General features: G+C 43.5%; 2 protein-coding genes across 16 annotated transcripts in view; one reads left to right on the top strand and one right to left on the bottom strand.

The window, feature by feature from the left end:
• sws (patatin like phospholipase domain containing sws) overlaps positions 1–20,456 on the top strand; it is a 281,522-nt gene that overhangs the window by 24,388 nt on the left and 236,678 nt on the right. The gene's annotated exons all lie outside the window — the stretch shown is intronic.
• Positions 1–20,456, bottom strand: part of LOC139048110 (histone-lysine N-methyltransferase SMYD3-like) — a 46,348-nt gene that overhangs the window by 1,339 nt on the left and 24,553 nt on the right. For 4 of the 5 annotated variants that reach the window (XM_070522574.1, XM_070522583.1, XM_070522567.1 and 1 more), the window contains 5 exons: positions 19,081–19,185; positions 18,255–18,333; positions 11,061–11,247; positions 8,284–8,392; positions 3,152–3,187 (listed from right to left, as the gene is read on the bottom strand). In XM_070522574.1, the coding sequence (XP_070378675.1) occupies positions 3,152–3,187; positions 8,284–8,392; positions 11,061–11,247; positions 18,255–18,333; positions 19,081–19,185 (516 nt within the window). The remainder of the gene's footprint in view (positions 1–3,151; positions 3,188–8,283; positions 8,393–11,060; positions 11,248–18,254; positions 18,334–19,080; positions 19,186–20,456) is intronic. The other variant, XM_070522589.1, reaches the window with a different exon arrangement.

Below are 20,456 nucleotides of genomic sequence, written 5' to 3' on the forward strand. Positions count from 1 at the left end.
TTCCATTCGATGTTCACAAAAAAAGAACTCATTGACGTTGTGAGGGCGCTTGGCTCTCACACCTCCCCTGACGTTGTCCTCCCCACATGGCTCTCGTCTACCCTGTAATCCGACTTCGCCACGTGGTTGCAGACTAGTGCGAGAGATGGGGTGAGTGTTGCGCTGCTAACGCCACCTAATAGCGGGGTTACTCCGACGTGAAAGGGAGTAGGCTACTTCCTTTTGCGAAAAGTACAGGCTACTCCGAGTACCCTGTAACGTTTTGGCTTGGAGTCGGCGAGCGGCGCGGGCGTCTCACGTGTGTGCCGGCACACTTCGCGGGACCGTCCGGGAAAAGGCTTAGAAGCAGAACACCGGAATCGACGAACGGCATTGTTCGAACACACCACCGTTCTCGTGACTGTGCGCGCGAATGATTAGGCGTTAGTGTCCATCATGGGGCGAACACATTCGCTCGCTATCCGGTAGCGGTGAGTCAGACTTCTATTTGTCGCGCACCCATCAGCATGCTCTATGTGTAGTAATTCAGCTAGCAGGCATTAGTGTATAAACGGTGCAATAAAAACTCTTTTCATTGTTTGCACTACTGTGTTGTCGTTCCTTTGTCCCAATGGCACGTGTGAGACCCCAAATGTGACCCTTGACAATGAGGCGGGCGGTCGAAAGGTATAGTCTTTCGCTCGACTCTGCGCTGGCCACGCCTTCGCGTTTCAGTAGTTTTGTTATCGCGTAGTACTGCGCTGGTTTTGCTGGCTCGCGAAACTCCCACAAACTGGAACTAGCAGTGATGTTGCTGGATGCCCGAACGATCCATGCTACTTGACCAAAAGCAGCTGTAGCAGCGAACCCAACGTTATGTCTTGGCTCAGTTTCTCCACGGCGGCGCATTTGCATAGCGCCATCTGTCAAGCGCCGTTTTACTTAGACGGCAGCAGAGGGCGGTGATGGTGTATGCGACGCTACCATTCCCCCACTCGGAGACAGGCGATTTAAATTACACTAAAGGTATGCGGTCCCATCAGATGCAATTTTCTCTTAAACAAAGTCTTGGCACGAAACAAGCGCTGTGAGGTTTCTGTAATGGTATTTTAACAGGCCACGTTGACGTAATATTTGCCTTTAGTGTCCCTTTTACACACTACAATACATGTTGAAGCAAAAGTAGAGAGAGCCCAAATTCATTAATATCATGAAACACACATACAGTGGAACCCCAATTATGACTTTCTTGGGACCACGCGAAAACATTGTATAATCCTAAGGGTCGTATAATCCAGCAACCAAAATTAGGTGTCCAATGATACACGGTTTCACGTGAAAGAATTGCGAGGAGCTTCAATTCCCAAAAAGTAAATGAGAAAATACTGCATAGCAGGTGCCAACCACGCTTTGGTGGAGAGATTTACCATACCGTGTCGGTACAGGAGGGAAGGGGACAACTGTCGTCTCCCTCGCCCTATTCCTTGCCGCTTATCCCCACAGCTTGGTTGCCCTTTCCCTCGGCGCCTTCCCTCGCCTTACCGGAATTCTTTCGTGGCAGCCATGGAGAGCGAAGGCGTCCACTTCTTGTTCTTCCTGGTGTGTTGGCGTCAATGCCGTCAGCGTTCGACGAAACGCTCGCCTGCGTTTGCAGCTAGAATCCGCTATGGATTCTCGTCCCTCGAATCGTCCACGATGGGCTAGCCACTGCCGGGCAGCCAGCGAGACTTGTGATAGACGAGAGCTTGCCCAAGAGCACGTAATCTGTCCCTCGCCTTTCCATGACGAACCAGCGAGTCAACCAACCAGCGATAGTGGGCCCCCCTAAAGATTACTGTCCGCCCCTACTTCCTGCCCCTCTGTTACGCGAGCTCGCTCACGAGGCCCCCTCCTTCCCTCCAAATTTCCTCTCACCCCTCTTCGCAACTCGGCTGCCCGAGAGCACGTACTCTTTCCCACGGCACGTTTCCTCGTTTTCCCTCCCCCAAGTCCGACTTACCAGGAAAATGACCAAAAGAGCCAAAGGAAGCTATTATGCTTTAGAAAGAATTCAGGAGGGAGCCTGGAAACCAGTCGGAACTTTCCTTATTTGAAAGAGCGCTCTCTACTTCCCGGCCGAGGGGACAGTGCCACGAGGGAACTGGCGCAAGCTGGCGGCACTTATCACGCGTCCGCCACTGGGTTCGCACTTTTGTTCGGGTTGTCCTGCGAGATGGAATGTGCGTAATCTCGTGTCATATAATCTAGGTATTTAATGCAGTCTCTCTATGGGGTGCTCGCCGGGACTGTATTAATCCGTTGCAAAACTTGGGATATCGCAAAATTGGGGGACGTATAACCGAGGTTTCACTGTACTTATATATAGCAGAATGAAAAATCAATGCCATAAAGACAAAGATGAATGAAGCAACAGAAAGTGTTTGTTCCATTTGACAATATGGTTGCACATGAACACTATGTCACAAATTTATATTTCATGGAGTTAGAAAATTATCAAGTGCAAAAAAATGTCAGTCTGTGAGACATAGGTTGTCAAACCTCGATATAACGAATTATCGCAGATCACGAAGTAAATTTACAATTTGGTAAGCCATGCTTTATTTCAATTGAGCATTCTGATGCTACAGCGAAATCGCAAATGTGGTGTGCAACTTGGTATCGGTTATAGCAAAACACTTTTTTTTTTTGCAGTTGCCTCAAAATATATATTCTGGAAAGAAAAAGTTTGAGGACGCTTAAACTTCGCCTTGAGGAGTGGAACGCGATAGCATTAAATCATCCCCGACTGCTTCTCACGCTTCCCGGCAACTTGAGCTTATGTAACCATAATGTTTACCGGGAAATGCTGGCGGCGAACGCTATGCACGAAGACAAGCTTTCTGGTAGAAACGCGGCCTCCTGCGTGGACCAATCTTCTGTTATTGTTTCGCACTTTTAATATTGCAGTACGAGATTTAACATAAAAGGCATGTGCTGTCGGCGCTTTGTTTCATGGCATTTGTGGGCTGTCAATCTCAAAATTACGAGGAATAACTTTGTCAACGATGTAAGACAAGGTATGAGCAACAGTGGTGATAGACTGGGGTGGCAATATAACGCGCATATACCCCATGTCATATAGCAAGGCGTGGCACATACATATACCTAAATATATATGGGAATTTTCACTCACGGCGATGCCGACACCGGATTTTCCGCAACACGGGGCCTGCGTTAAAACATCCGGACTTTGAGCGGAGCGCGAGTGCTTCTGCACTTCCAGAATGTATTATTGTTCCACTGCACTTCCAGATTGTATTATTGTTGACGAATGTATTCGCCATTTTTAACGCTATCGCATTAAAAATGCCAAATACAGTCGTTGACCGATTTTTCCGGCGCCAGATTTTTCTGACTTGCTTACGGCACCGCCACCAATTCCTAGTACCAGAATCAGAATCGTTTCTATTGTGATGATTAGGAAGATTACGAGACATTAATATACAGAAGGAGGTCCCGAAGTCAAAGACTGCAATGGGACCTCCTTTCCAAACTACACATAATACTTATCCAGAATAATAAGCAAAATTTCGGACGCCACACGTTTCGGGCATGAACCGCCCACACGATGCCTCAAGCAAGGCGACCATGAACAAAATTGCCGTCATCGCGAATGGCACGAAACCGCCACTTTTGCTGCCGACTTCCGACGAAACGGTGCGGCCTAAACCATACAGCCGGCAGAGTAGCTGGTGACAAGCCATCACGGGGAGCTCGCCATCAATGTTTGCGTGCTGATCCGTGCTGATCACGTGCGTTAACACTGATTGCACAGTTGCGTACTCATGGCAATGCTGAATGCACACAGGTACCGTGTTTTTGGGTGTATAACCCGCACCAACGATTAGAAAAATTTCGCAGTAAAGTCAGGGTCCGGATTTTATGCAAAATGTTGTCTTGAGATGTGGCTTCAGGGCAGCACGCGCGGTGGTGATGTGAAGCCACACCTCCCCGCAAAGTTCTCCGTCATCTAAAGTTTCGCTATCTCCTGGGAAACCCCACCTCCGCATGTTGAAGCCCACAACGATCGCCTCATCTGTTAGAAACACTTAGTTTCCACATCTATAGCCATGCACTTTCTTTTCACCGGCAACGTTGTGCACTGCTGGTGATCAGCGGGCAGATCAGTCATCTCCCATTTTGGCGGCGAGTCAAACAAGGTTGAGAAACCACATGGCCAGGAATGATTTCAACGCAACCAACAAAGACGAATGCGAGCGATTAAGTTAGTTGCAGAACTGCATTGAATGGGGAGCCAGTGAGCAATCTGGGAGCAGCGCAGTTGGTGCGGTCCATTTGTGCTTCAGAGGGTGGCGCAGCGTAGAGCTATGGGTGCAGCCCATTCGTGTTCGGAGGGGTGGATAGGCGACGGGACAGAGGCATAGGGAGAAGGCTGGAAAATCAGCGCGCGGCAGCTATTGGAGCAGCGAGTCATTGTGAAGCGGCTCAAATTTCTCATTTTCTTTTTTTCTTTTCAAGCATTTCGCATCTTTCGCTCGGACACCCAGCAGCCAGACTTCATCATTATAACCAATAATGCGACATCGGTGCATTGCAGTAAGAGGGTTATTTCATCATGGAAAACATACAAAAGTTGACAGTGCAGCAGCCTATCATTGCTATAACAGATATATTGTTAAAATTGGTATCGTTATAAGTGAATTCCGGCGATATTCAACTGTATTGGAGTGTGCATGTTGAATGTGCAACTATCAGCGGTTTCACATCAGCTTCACATCCAGTTTCACAACAATTTCACATCCTATTGATGAGTGTGAGCACTTGTAGCACACATAAAACCGCATTTTGATATAGTATCAGGAAACTGATAGCACAGGACATTACACCCTTCGCCTGATGCAGTTGATGTTGTTGCATTTGTGTGTATATGTCCATGTTTTAGGTCTCACATGCACGCCAAATTTAAATGCAGTAACATAATCAGTTCATGTGGTCACAATCACAGACTCCATGAATAGAGCGATTATGGATAATCTGATGGACTTAGATGCACAGGTTCACTTATAATGCTAAAACTAGTGCTTTTGTTTTTACATAAAGTAAGCAGCGTGTTTTGTTGGTATTTCAGACACGATGCGAAAATGAAAATTGTGTCCTGTAAGACACATTCAAGGCAGCTATATTTATAACAGACGATATCTCTAATTAGAAAATAATACAAGATGAACCATGCTTGCAATACCACACATCCATAATAATACCATCCCACAAATCCTATTGTGGTATGGTATTGGAGTGGAGCTGCACAATGTACCGCATAAAGTCCAAGTGCGATAAGATTCTATCGCGCCCCACGCACGGTGTGCTTTAGGTGCAAGTGAAAGTGTGCGAGGATGAGACATGAAAGATGGCGGCTTCACGAGTAACGCCTACCCACGCGAGCAAAAGGAACGAGAGGGAGGGAAGCGAGCTCGCGGTAGCGCGATCAAGTGCACATGAGGGTGCAGGGCGGAGGATGGAGAGGTGGGTAAGTTATCGCACGTCTCAGCTGTAGCTGCATGCAGCTGCGAGCATATGCAGCTGCGTACAATACTTTAGAGGTTATCTGCCGTGTGTGCAAAAAGGGGGCATGCCGAGACAGTGTTGCACCATGTAAGCCGTTTTCCCATGTGTTCAGTATTGCAAATTATGTAATCTGGAGTTTCGGTGAACCCTTGGTGTGAGAGGCAGACGAAGCATTCGCTTTCCGTTGCTGATACTCTTCCCGAAAGTGTTGTCCCAGAGCGGGCAACGCTATCAGCCGTGGAGGCGGAGAGCGTGCGAAAGCGTGGCAGGCTTTGCTTAATACATACCCCCGACGTGAAGATATCGACATACGTGGCATGAAATCGTATTATTCATCGCTGACTCCCAAATTTATCAAAATGAATTCTTTTCTCATTGAAATTTGCTTTTGTCATCACCCGATAATCCGAAAAATTCTGCGACCCCTTTCCAAGAAAAATCGATTGGCAACTGTACTTATTTGCATAAAAGATCAGATTTCATAACAGTTGCTGACCGATTTTTCGGACTCCAAAAATTCGGACTTGATGGATATTCCAGTCTTCATAAATGCACCATCAGGGTTCCCATAGAACTAATGCGTTTTCGCGACCGATTTTTCAGACAACATAAAGGCAGAAGTTCGATTTTCCAGACAAAATTTTCCGCAACAGACCAGCGCTATGAGTTAGGGAGGACAGCATTTTGAATCTTGAGCCGCCTGACTAACTTCAGCTCGTGAAGTGGCTTGGATTGGTATAGTAATTTGATTAGCAAGTATAGAAGGCATCCAAATCCACGCGGCAACAGTGGTGCCTGCCATAAGAAACGCCGATCTTAAAGGCCATGCTTTTGCCTGTAGCTTGCAGTGGAAGCAATTTTGAGAGCCGGAAACCGGTCATGCGCGGCCAGTTTTGGACACCACCTATGAAAGCCAGGTGGTGCTCACGATAACCACCATCATCATCAGTTTTGCCTTGGTATCATAGGTGGTGTTGCGTAAGTCTTCATCCAGAAGTCATCCACCGGCTTTTATCCAGTACAGTGCAATTGAAATCATCACCTGCCATCACTAGCTGCCGTACAACATATCATCGCTATTTCAGTGTGTTGCGGCTGTTCATTCAGTGCAACACTGACTGATTTTCAACTTCATGGCCCCTGCTCTTCGCCCACCTGCACTGAATGTGTCGAAGAAGCATGGAAAATATTCGACTTCGACGCTGGACAAAGCCGCCATCATCAGGCTTATTGAGCAAGGACGGACCCAAGTTGACGTCGCGAAGGAGTTTAATATCTTCAAACAGACCTTGTTTGATTATGTCAAAAACAAAGCAAAGATCTTGTTTGCAGTCGACCAGTTGCACTGCAAAACTACAAGAAATGACCGAAAAGGACAACATCTGAAGCTTGAAGAGGCCCTGCAGCTGTGGTTGAAAGGAATCCTAGCAAAGAACTTCCCCGTTTCGGGCAACAAAGAAAGCATTTCCGATCTGTCGAAGAGGCTCCTGTGAACATGCGAGCTTAATATTATTGCACTGTATACAGTAGGGTAATTACAATCTCATGTCAAAAAACAAAAAATTGCTTGCTCACGCCAACAGCTATTGACTGCTTTCGTGATTGCGAGAACATTCTCAGTAATACTGTAATTGCCAACTTTTAGTTACTATATAAATGAAATATATACATGTCTGCGAATTGAAAATGACAGAGAAATTATTTCATCCTTGCACTGCTGGTCTACACACGACAATTGCGTGTACAGTAGCTGCGTCAGGTGCGTATGGCCTCCAAGAGAGTAGCGGCCTACTCTGCAATGTAGTCTACCGCAGCTGCCACGGGGTGCCACAACGAGCCCTCTTGCCACTGACCCACTCAACTTTGTTCAGGGCTTTGCCCCCTTGGCTTCTCCCCTGTGTAGCTTCCAGCATGCTAGTGGAGATGAAAAGAGAGAGAAAGCCACTCATCGGTGCGATGACTACGTCTAACTCTACTTTTACTCAAAGAAAAAACAATGCGGCAGGAGATTCATGAGAGATACAGAGAGATAGCAAAGAGAGGAAAGGCAGGGAGGTCAACCAGACGAGCGTCCGGTTTGCTACCCTACACTGGGGGAAGGGAAAGGGGGAACAGAAAGAAAGAAAGCGGGATAGAGGGAACACTGTCTGTGCACGCAGCAAAGTGCTTGGAAATCAGTCAAGTCAAAGCAAGTGCTCCGTCGATACGTTAGGCTGCCGTAAATCTTGGTGGTTCATAGCTGGTGATGCACGTTGAAGTTACCAGTGAAGACCAAGGATCCGGTGGGCGTCAGCAGTACGTTGCAGCACGTGGAAGTATATTTTTAAGCTAAACCCCAGCCGTTCTGACTTCAGTGCGAATATAAAGATGCGGGTGAGCCATGATGCTTACTCAAGAGTTGCAAGTACTGAATTGAGAGCATCCAGCACTTGCATACTAATGAGGTAATTCTACGATTAGTTCGAAGAGTGTTTCAGGACCCCTTTAATATCATAGAGGCTTGCTATGCCAGAGAACATATCATGTTGATGTCTATGCTACAACAAGGTGTTGCAGTTTTGAAGTCATCTGACCACATAGCTTCTATATCAAATTAAAAAGCCTTCAAAGATTCACCATTAACACTTAGTTGAAGTTTTTCATAAAGGCATGCAGAGAAATCAAACGAAACAGCACAGTGTGCATGCAATATTTAAATAAAGAAACTGAAATGCATTGCAGAATGACAGAGTACCTCACCTTCTCAAAGTACTCCATAGCCTTTTTTAGTTGTACTGTAACGTGGTAGAGCTTCGCTATGCTGTACAGCAGCACACCATAAACAGGACTGTACAGCCCATAACATTGTCTGCAAAACAGAACATCACCAGTAGCTTATTGGTAAGCATTACTGACAAACATTAATCAGCATTTTGCTTCTTCAGTATCTGTATTTTGCCAGGGCATTATGATAATTTTCAATTACTATGGTTGTCTCTCAAATACTAAACAAACTTACCAAGTGCTGTATTTTAATTATGAATTTGCAGATCTTAATTAAAGAGCAGTTTTGCAATGTGTAAGCCACTTTGTACGAGACAACAGACTTATGCAAATGTCTCGCAATCCTGACACACATTACTTCTGGCAAGGAAAAGCGAAATAAATGTGACAAACACTAAAAAAGACAACAGTACCATCTAAAGCCAGCAAATAGATGAAATGTAGTTGCACACCAGTACGGCCACTCAAGTCTTTAACATTTTTTTCAATGCCAGGTATTAAGTAGGCAGCTGTTCCACATACTATAAATGATGATTTACAAAGTTACTTGTAGTCGGCTGCCCAGCAAGGACCAACTTCGACTAACTGCCTCATTCACGCGTCACCAGTGTTGCCATAAGTTTTTTAAGCTTGTCGCTAAAACGAGACGAAAAAGTCGCTAAAATTGTCACTAAAACGCTAGCGTAAATTTTAGGTAATGTAGGTGTTTTTGGAACACCATAATATACGCTAGTATGGTGTAAATTATTTACAGAAACATGTCACGTCTGTCTAGGAAAGAATAAACAGAAAATACTCCCCACATGAGTGATGCATAAACAGTTAATTTTCCAGCAGTGTTTAGTGGGCTTTTACTTTACTATTATACTTGCATAACAACGGACTATGACAGCTGCAAGTTGGCATTTCCCACTGACTGGGAGGTTCCAAACGCAGCACAATTCAAAAGAACACAAACAATCTAATTTTCATGGCACATGAACTCACTTGGTCTACACTATCTGAAAATTCTTTAGTTCTCAGTGATCCTGAAAAGACAGCGAAATTCTGCAAGACAAACAAGGTAGCATGTTAACATGGTGATGACAATTGCGTGACCTTTATGCAGGTCAAATACTATGCTTCGGCCCCTTGGTCTACCTGAAGGCTCTTCACAGTACTGGCTTGTCTAAGTTCTATGCGAAAAGGAAGCAGAGTGTTCAAGCTCGCATGAACAAGCCCAGCCGCTTCTATGTATACGCCTTTCTACAATCAATCTTATTATTCCCCTGCTGCATTTTAAATGTCACAATAAAATTCATAAATGTCCACCAATTGAACGTATTCAGTGAAAGTGCAGAACCCGGAGTTTAAGACCCATTCAAATCAGTGTTGTAAAGAACAAAAAAATTTAAAAAAAACTAATAAATAAAACAAAGAAAGAAAATAAAATGTGCATTTTCATTTATTCATTTACCCACAGCGCCACAGTGGCACTACAGTGGGAGGGTGTAAAAAAAAATATTACAAGGGCAGTCACAATGACAATGCAAACACTTATTGTCAGTAATATTACAAAGAAATGAAGATAAAGCATTCAATTCTCGAACAGTGTGAGGAAAGAAACAACATCTTGAACATATCGGCTCTTGAACTGAATTCGCGCACTTTATGGTTGTGCAGTTGTGAATAGAAGTTGTGAGAACACTGCTATTCCTGAGAAGGCAACTACTGCTTCATCATGATGACAGAGCCTATGCATCATACAGCCAGTTTTGACCACTCACATTCGCTTTTTATTAATAAAGTGCATTCTAAAGACTATTTTTCGAAGCAACTTTCCTAACTTCAATGTCGCTAAAATATTGCCAATTGTTCTGTCACGTCGCTAAAAACATGTTGCTGGCTGCTGAATCTAAAAAAATTGTAGCTAAATCTAGCAACAAAATCACTATAAAAAGGCAACACTGCATGTTACTCAAGCGTCTATGATTCAAGGAAATAAGAAGGAAAGAAAGAAAGGAACACAACAAAGCAAACAAACAAATGAGAAGAAAGGACCGTGTCAGCGTCTAAACCTTTTCAGCAACAGCTATGAGCTGTTGGGCTGTTTGGATAGGAACAATGCTAAATACTTTACTCTTCAATATACAGCACTACCAGCACATGCAAGAAATTGTGCCTGGTTTAAATTGAGTATAATTAATCACAGCAGTGGCTACAGTGATAACAAATCTTCCCATTAGTACCTTGAAAGTCTAAAACTGATAAACAGAGCGCTTCTTGCTATACCACATTCACAGAAGTGGTGATTAGAGGCTAAATAGTCATTGTTTTTCAACCTGTTCCTTTCATTTTCCCTTAGTTTTAAGAAAGTTGGTAGAAATGTTACCCATAAATGAGACTTTTCGAGTGGAATCGGGCCTTGCAGAGTGGCTGGCTTGGAGAAGTCAGAAAATTGTCTATTAGCACACTTTGCCGTGAAACCTGCAACACTGAGATTCTTAAACATGCAACCCTGAGCAGTGAAAACTGTGTACGTGACCACACATACAGTTACTACAGTCTCACTCCAGCCAAAGCAGTATGAGAAAATAAACAAAGCTGGTAAATGAAAAAGAGTACTTCGTTGTGCTTAGTGAAAAGTAAAAGTGTATGCGACACTGAAAAGCAGGAAATACAGCTCCTCAAATTAAAGTTAAAAAGACAAACAAATGCTGTTCTTATGCAGTTCCTGCGCATGAAAAGTGCTATGTGAATATTTGTGCACCCACCTGTAGATGGGCTCGCGAGCCAGGTAAGGTGGCAGTGCAGCCTGGTAGTCCTCCAAACCAAGACAGCACTTGGACAGCAGGTCCAGCGCATGGATCCGTGCATAATCTGCTTCTACAAGCTGCTCTGTTTCCAGTAGGTTTTCAGCCCATTGGCGCAGCTGTAGGAGTGTTGTTGTATGCTGCATTGCTGAGACGTGGAAGGCATGTGCCAATACTGACTCTGCTGGTCTAATTCATTTCTTGGGGTGTATGAAAAGTACCGACATGACGCTGACTATCCTCTTAAAGGGGTTGTACAATAACTTTGAAGAGGTGGAATGTGCCTGCTATAAAAAGGCATTACATCCAGAATCTTCGCCAACAAAAAGTCATGCAAGCAGATATGCAAGCAGATATGCAAGCACATACCATGCCCCTATTGATGCCTTTGTGATCTTAGCCTCCTTTCCCTCATTTGTACTGCACTTGATGATGTGCAGCTGTAACAATGTGCAACAGTGCCCTTGTTGCACTGTTGTGCACTGTGTTGCATTGTGCTAAGCTTAAGTATTGGCATGACAGAGGTACTATTCTCTTCCACCACAGAATGACACCACAGTCATGTTGCTCGATATTACGTCATTTTTGATCAGCAACAACATCCATCGTGGTTATTGTGGTGCCACAATAATCCCGAAAAGTGGTGGGCATTTCAATCAGTTGAAGGAAAGGGTAGGCAATCTTATGAATAAAAAATGCAATCCCCTTGCAGCCAGGTACGGGAATAATGTTTGGCTTGGGTGTTGATGATGGTATTGTTAAAGGGACACTAAAGGGAAATACTAAGTCAAACTAAAGTGATAGATTAGTGCTCAAGAATCTCTAAGGCATGAATTTTATCACGAACAGGGCCTTAATAATCGAGAAATCAAGGTAAATGCAGGACATGATTAGAGACTCCCCTGGGACATTCAAGCACTTGCCCGATGATGAAAGCACTCATCATTTAAATTCTGTCACTAGTATTCAACTACTTGTTGAAAAAGACATCCTCATATTGTATTATGGGCATGTGAGTTGGCATATGAGCGTGGCAGCTATGCGGAACCGTTTTTGTGCTTTCTGGTGCAGATCTTATCTGCCATAACGACTGCATGTTCAAATGAAGAACCACAAGCCTCGACGAATCTACTGGACATGCGCACAACTTCCCTGCTGCATTGCCCTGCCTCTGACGTGCTGACTGGATGCTCGGATGCTTTTCTACCGAATCTCTTTATGCCAACCACATCGATGCTATCATCAGGCTTTCATCCGCAGCTACTTAAGCGCGAGTCGACTGTGTCGTCCTTCAGTCGACATGTGAGCGCGGCAGCTATGCGGATCCGTCAACCGTTTTTGTGCTTTCTGGTGCAGATCATATCTGCCATAACGACTGCATGTTCAAATGAAGAACCACAAGCCTCGACGAATCTACTGGACATGCGCACGACTTCCCTGCTGCATTGCCCTGCCTCTGACGTGCTGACTGGATGCTCGGATGCTTTTCTACCGAATCTCTTTATGCCAACCACATTGATGCTATCATCAGGCTTTCATCCGCAGCTACTTAAGCGCGAGTCGACTGTGTCGTCCTTCAGTCGACATGTGAGCGCGGCAGCTATGTGGATCCGTCAACCGTTTTTGTGCTTTCTGGTGCAGATCATATCGGCCAGAACGACTCCATGTTCAAACGAGGAGCCACACGCCTCGACGAATCTAGTGGACATGTGCACGACTTCCCTGCTGCGTCGCCCTGCCTCTAACGTGCTGACTGAATGCTCGGATGTTTTTCTACCAAATATCTTTCTGCCAGCACCAGCCTCATCGACGCTATCATCAGGCTTTCATCCGCAGCAACTTAAGTGCGAGTCGTCTGTGTGGTCCTTTAGTTCGCATGTGAGTGCGGCAGCTATGTGGATCCGTCAACCTTTTTTGTGCATTCTGGTGCAGGTTAGTCCTATAGCATCACTGTACTCTAAGCGAACAAACAATGTCAACTTGCTACTGTCTCCATGCCCACGTGTTCTTTTTGACATAGCATTCACATGCAACGATGTTACCAAGTTGCTGTTGTTGGGAGGAAACATTGAGCTGAACCCCGGTCCTCCAAAAGAGAATCCAAGTAAAAACAGTAGCGACATTGTGGTGCTATTAAAATCCCTTAATGAGAAAATCGACAGAAATCACGCCGAGGTTCTATCACAACTTAACGAAGTGAAACGAATTCAACTGAATTTAGAAAAACAAATAACTGACATTAATGACCGTCTCATCACCGTAGAAGAAAAAATGGCTGTTTCAGAAGGTTGTGCTGGAGTCATTAACTCCGATTTAGTATCAGCTGCTGTGCGCACCGAAACTACTGCCATTAATTAACGCTTAGACGAGTTTGAAGACAGATCCCGGCGCGAGAACCTAATCTTTCATGGGCTGGATGACAAACAATCCGAGTTGTGGGCTGAGTCGGAGGTAATCTTGCACAATCTACTGACGTCAATGCTTGAACTTCAGCTCATGGATGAAGCTATTTCTCGTGCTCATAGGTTAAGGAAATACCTGCCACATAAACGCCGCCCCACTATCGCCTGGTTTTCGAGTTTTAAGGTGAAGGATTCAATTCTCATGGCTAGATCGAAACTAAGGGCAGCCGGCATCAGTGTAACGGAGGATTATTGCATTTCCACTCATACATCTTGGAAAAGGCTGTCTGAATTCGGGAAGGCTAACAGTAAACACTACTCCATTAAATATGATAAGCATTTTATGAACAATAAACGTTATATGTACATGTTGTCTATGGATAGTGTTTGCGAAGTTGATGCTCGTGTTGTTCTATCTTTTCACAACCGTAAGAGTGCCTCCCGCGGTCATTCCTCTCAGTCATAAAAATCACCAAAACCAATTCCTTCTTCAGGTAAAATTTCACTTCTTTTTTCGAACATACGTAGCGTTGTCAACAAGCGTGATGATCTATCGTCATTTATTGACATGTGCAATGCTGATGTCATCATACTAACAGAAACCTGGTTATCTTCAAAGATATGCAACGCTGAAATATTTGAATGTGAAAAGGATTTCAATTTTTACCGATGTGAACGCAGTGATAGAGCAGGAGGTGGCATCTTAATCGCTATGTCTGATAACTTTCACTCCTTTCACATTTCTGTTGTTAGCACTTTAGAATAAGTGGGCACGTGTATTCGCGTCAGTCACCGTGACATGATCTTTTGTGCCTGCTACCGCTCACCAACCGCACCTTCATCTTTTTGTTCCGAGCTTTATGACATATTGAATAGCATTATACTCAGGTACCCTTACTCACTGATATTTCTAATGGGTGATATTAATTTCCCTAAAATAATGTGGTATGGCATATATCCGATACCCTCCATTACTTTTGGTTCAGAAGAGGATTTTGTGAATCTATGTTATGACTTTAACTTTGCAAAACTAATAACTGAGCCAACCTGAACGTCTAAAAGTGCCAAAATGCTTGACCTCGTCCTCACTAATTTCCCCGATGTTGTTACCTCCCTACACCTGGCCTAAGTGACCACTGTTTCATAAACGCTATGCTAGAGGGCAACATCAAGCGAGTTCGAAAGAAAAGGAAGTATATAAGGGATTATTTTTAAGCTAATTTCATTTCGATTAACAAGGAATTATCACATTTCATTGATGACTACATGCCTAATTTTTCTGAACGAACCATTGAGTATAATTGGCATTTCCTTAAAAATAAAGTGAAGTAACTGATTAATAAACTTGTGCCATTGCGTATTATTCCTTGCGGACACCGTTCGGCGTGGTTCAATACTTCTTTAAAATGCCTTCTCAGTAAAAAAAAAAGCCCACATTTTGCAAAGCTAAGCGATCGAACTCTGAGTTGTGGGATAAGTACCATCTCACATTTTTAGCACTTAAAAATGCAGCATGTGAAGTGAAGGATGTTTTTTTCAATAATCTCTAACATCATTACTTATAGAAAATCCTAAAAAGTTTTGGAACATAATTGGTGGTTCTAAAGACAGTACAATTTCATTAAACAATAATGATGGTGTCCCTGTTCCACTTTCTCAATGTTGTTCCTTGTTAAATGTAATGTTCACAATGTCTTTTTCCCAAGTGTCAGCTGTTTTCCAAGTGGCATCTGCGTATTGTAGAATGGATTACTCACCAATAGATCCTGTGCTTATAGATTCTTTTGGTGTGTTGCACTTAATGAAAAACTTGAAATTGTCTTCGCCATGCGGAACAGACGGTATCAACACAAAATTTTTGAAGAAGACTGCAATGTACTCCTCTATTATATTAACAGAACTTTTTTCACAGTCCATCGCTTCTGCCCAGTTACCTGGCGATTGGAAGGTGGGCGAGGTGGTACCCCTTTTCAAGTCTGGTGACGTATATTCACCATATAATTACAGACCTATATCATTAACTAGCATTCCTTGCAAACTATTAGAACATATTATTTACTCATGCTTAGTTAATTTCCTCGAATCTAATTTATTCTTTACAACGAAATGGGTTTCGTAAATCAGACACAACTAATTTGCTTGACCAATGAACTTTTTCGCTGCTCTTGACAATGGGTGTTTTGTTGACTGCATATTCCTGGGGATTAAACATAGATCCTAACATTTGTGCTTGGATTGAAATTTTCTTTTGAATAGTATGCAATTTGTGACAGCTAACAATTCTGATTCCTTTTCTTGTCCAGTTAATTCCGGTGTGCCGCAGGGTTCTGTCCTCAGCCCACTTTTATTATTAGTCTACATTAACGACCTTGCTAATGCAGTTCAATCATCCATTGGGCTATACACTGATGACTGCACAATTTATTGTATAATATCATATGACACTGATCTTGCAGCACTTCAATCTGACCTCGACGCTATAACTAACTGGTGCAATGCATGGCAAATTCATTTGAACGTTAAAAAGTGTAAAGTAATGAGAATCTCCCGGAAAGCTTCTACGTGTAACCCTCTTCTTTGTCACATTGATGGCTCTGTACTAAACGAGGTTACCACGTATAAGTATTTAGGCTTCACCTGACTGCTAACCTTTCTTGGCAAACCCATGTTAACTACGTCGTTAACAATACTAATCGCACGTTAGGTTTCTTACACCGCAACTTTTTAAGGGCACCATCTTCTCTTAAATTAACATTATACAAAACACTGGTAAGGTCTAAGCTTGAGTATGCATGTGAGTTGTGGGATCCCAGTAAAGAATTTCTTAATAATTAACTAGAATCAGTACAAAACTGTAGTGCACGTTTCATTCTGTCAAATTATTCCCGCTTTTCAAGTGTTTCGTCGATGAAACACATTTTGAAACATCCTAACCTTTCTCTGCGCAGAAAAGTGTTTCGTTTATCGTTAATTCACAACATTTTTCATAATCCATATCTAAAAAATGAACTTCTTAATGAGCCATCTTATTTGTCTTGTCGTACTAATCACTATCATAAAGTTGAAATCCCTTTTTGCCATACTAACTTGTTTTGCGATTGATTCTTGCCAAAGACATTGAGGGAATGGAACCACCCGCCCACCTCCGTCGTCGCCATTCCAAGTGTTTCTGCATTTAAATCCGCTGTTCATAATTATTATTGTATATACTAGCCACCAACAATCACAACAATTATGAATTTTTTTCCCACTCCCTTCTGTAACGCATTCGGGCATTGAAGGTAATGAAATAAATAAATAAATTATAATATGAAATAAAATGTTACTTGTCCAGTTTCATTTCATGTTTCGACGCATGACGACGCAGGCGGTCAAAAGGTTTCTTTTTCGCTTGACTCTGTGCCACCCACGCTTTCGCGTTTCACTACTTTCCTGATTGCGTAGTGCTGCGCTGATTTTGCTCACACAAATTGCAAGTAGCAGAGAATTCAACTTCCATGTGATGTTGGGGGATGCCCGAACGGTCGATGACACTTGACCAAAAAGAAGCTGCAGCGGCGACAAATCCGCTGCTCTGTCTTGGCTCGGTGCCGCCGTTCGTCGGGCGCCGTTTTACACACCGACGGCAGCAAAGGGCGGTGATGGCGCATGCAACGTCACCACTCCCCCGGTTGGGTGGTGGGAGATTTGAATTTCCAAAAAGGCATTCAGACCCTTCAGATACAATTTTTTTTGTAAACAAAGTCTCTTCTTGGCACAAAACAAGCGTTGCGAGGTTTCTGGAATGGTATATAAACAGTCCACATCGACTTATTTGCCTTTAGTGTCCCTTTAAGCGACTATGGAGGTTTAATTTTTATATTAGGGAGTCCTGCATGGCCCCTATCTCGTCGCCATTGTAGTGGGCGTGTGTAGCGACACTCTTAGAAAGGTAGTCGAAAAACAAAACCTTAATTCCATGTGCCACCAATATATATACATAACTAAATTATGGGGTTTTACGTGCCAAAACCACAATCTGATTACGAGCCATGCCGTAGTGGGGGACTCCGGAAATATGGACCACCTGGGGTTCTTAACGTGCACCTAAATCTAAGTACACGGGTGTTTTATGCGAAGCATATTACTAGAGCTCAACCCAGCTCCTCAGGCGTGGCAGTGTCGCCTTCAATACCACGTGACACCGTGACGTCACTACAGAGGAGAAACGGGGCTCCAACTCGCGCCATCGCTCGAGAGCTCAACCCAGCTCCTCAGACGCGGCGGTGTCGCCTTCAATACCACGTGACACCGTGACGTCACGACAGAGGAGAAACGGGGCTCCAACTCGCGCCGTCGCTCGCGGCGTTGCCCCCTGCATCGGACGCGGTGAGCGTCGAGCAACGCAGCGTTCGGTGCGACAACGATTTATTCATGAAGTGCAACGCCGCAGACACCGACACCGACGACACCGGCTTTTCTGCGACATGAGCTCCTTAACGCTGTCGTGTTAAAAAAAAGGCTAGTATGCTTCGCATCCTGGGCGTAACCTTAGCTAAGCCACAGCCATTTTTTTGCATTTCCCCCCATCAATATGCAGCCCCCGTGGCCAAGATTTGATCCCGCGACCTCGTGCTTAGGAGCACAGCACCATATGTATACAGACAAGGACACACAGTTGCCAACTTAACACTGAAACCGAAACTGAAAAACAAATACACAGCACTACAGGAGGGGTAGAAAACGTTGAACTGGCAGAGACCACACCCCTCACCTTGTTCCTCAACTTCCTTCATCTTTTTTTTCACACTGGCAGTAAGTGCAGCTGACTTCTCCGTGACATAACCAGGCACCTGGAAATCAAATATTTTGATGACTCAGCCAAGCTGATGATGCGCAGTGCTCAGATGATGTCACTGCTTTCATTTTCTTTAGCCAAACTCAACATATGCTAATTCCCAGACTTTTCCACATTGCAGTAAAAATGAAAGTGATAAAGGGAATGGCATTGCTCTGCTTTCTTTTTCCGAGATACACAGCCATGAGCCAAGCATTTAATATGAAGAAAAAAGAAGTTCATATTTATTTTAACTATTTCACGCAGTCATTCGGTGTGAATACATGTAGAAATATTCTAGAATGCATAGATTCATGGAAATAGTAGAAACAAGAAGCAAAGACAGATCCTAACTAATTTTAATAATTTTTTTCAAGAAGGCCCCCCTCCCTTTTTCCCATTAACACAACAAGTAATATTTAATTAAAGACCAGCATATTCCATAAGTTAATACTACACTTTAAGCTAATAACAGCCGCAATACTTCAGATCTTCAGAGCAACAAGGAGCAACAAGCATAGTCACTTCAAGCTTAAAACGTTTTGTTAAGGATATTAGTTAAGGATGGGTAAGAATTACTTCGATGACACTTGCTTTACATGACAAATTAATTACATGCTTAAAATGACTCCTGCATCAGCCCCCGGCACCCATCTTTCATTAAATGGTTACTACAGCTACAGATTAGGGCAATTACTAAGATAAGCTTACATTAATCTGAATTCAGCAATTGAAAAACTTCATTAAAAACTAAAAAACATACCTTGTTACTACACTTTGTGCAGCTGCATTCAAAGTAGTATTGGCTTTTTAACTCTTGCTGCCTCACATACTTTGGAGCCATCACATCAATGTAGCTCACTCTGATCTGCATGAAGAATTTGGTATTATGATGACTACTGGGATCACAGTGCATCATTAGGGGATTCCTAAAATAAATGTATCTACACTGATTAATGTCAAACAGACAGACATCAAAACCTCTGTTTTTTAACAGAAACTTTAATGGAGTGTAACTATTTGTTCCATCCATTTACTGAAAAATTGCACCAAATGATAATAATGAGCTGTTCCTAAAGGTTGGCAAACATTATAAAGATCAGAGAGCTAATACGACAAATATAATTTAAAAATAGCAAGCACTGATGGATGCAGAAATAACACCCGATTTCACACATGCAGAAATAGCTGTAAACAACATAAACTGCTTCCTGTGATGCCAAAAGTAGCTAAATAGCATTTGTTTCTGCTTATGTTGCTGCTTTGTCCTGTAGTACTGTCCAGTCTTGAAAAAACATTATGGGGCTGCTCTTTAGAGAGGAGTATGTTTTACACTGTTTTAGCAGAGCACTCACTCTCGCAACAGTTGACAATCTCAGACATTGAGATATGAAATGCTTATGGGTGGCATCATGCAGGTTTAAAGGGACACTACAGCCACATATTAAGTCAAGCTACAGTGATAGATCAGTGCTCAAGAATCTCTAAGGTGTCAATATTATTGCAAACAGAGCCTTAGTAATCGAGAAATTGAAGTAAATGCAGGACATGATTAGAGACTCCACCGGGACGTTAAAGTACTTGCTCAATGACAAAGGCACTCCTCATTTAAGCACTGTTACTACGTAGTACTAAATCACTCTTCATAAAAACAACATTGCATTGTATTATAAGACGAAACAAAATGCTCCTTGTACAGTTCTATTGCGTTTTTAGAAAAGAGAACTCACTGACATTACCCTTGACAACGACGTGGGTGGCCGAAAGATTTCAATTCTGCTCGACTCTGCGTTGCCTGCGCTTTCAAGTTTTAGTAGTTTCGTTATTACATAGTGCTGTGCTGGTTTTCCTGACTTGAAAAACTTGCACAAACTGCAAGTAGCGGAAAATTCCACGTCCATGTGATGTTGCGGGATGCCCAAACGGTGCACGCCACTTTACCAAAAGCAGCTGCAGCGGCGAATCCACCGCTCTGTCTTGGATCGATTTCTGTACGGCGATGCATTTGCGTATTGTGCAAAAAATCGTACTGCCATTTGTCGGGCGCCGTTTCACTCACCGATGGCAGCAAAGGGCAGTGATGTTGTATGCAACATCCCCACTCCCCAGTGGGGTGGCGGGAGATTCGAATTGCGATAA

The sequence above is a fragment of the Dermacentor albipictus genome, chromosome 1, assembly GCF_038994185.2.
Source record: "Dermacentor albipictus isolate Rhodes 1998 colony chromosome 1, USDA_Dalb.pri_finalv2, whole genome shotgun sequence".
Classification (NCBI taxonomy): domain Eukaryota; kingdom Metazoa; phylum Arthropoda; class Arachnida; order Ixodida; family Ixodidae; genus Dermacentor; species Dermacentor albipictus.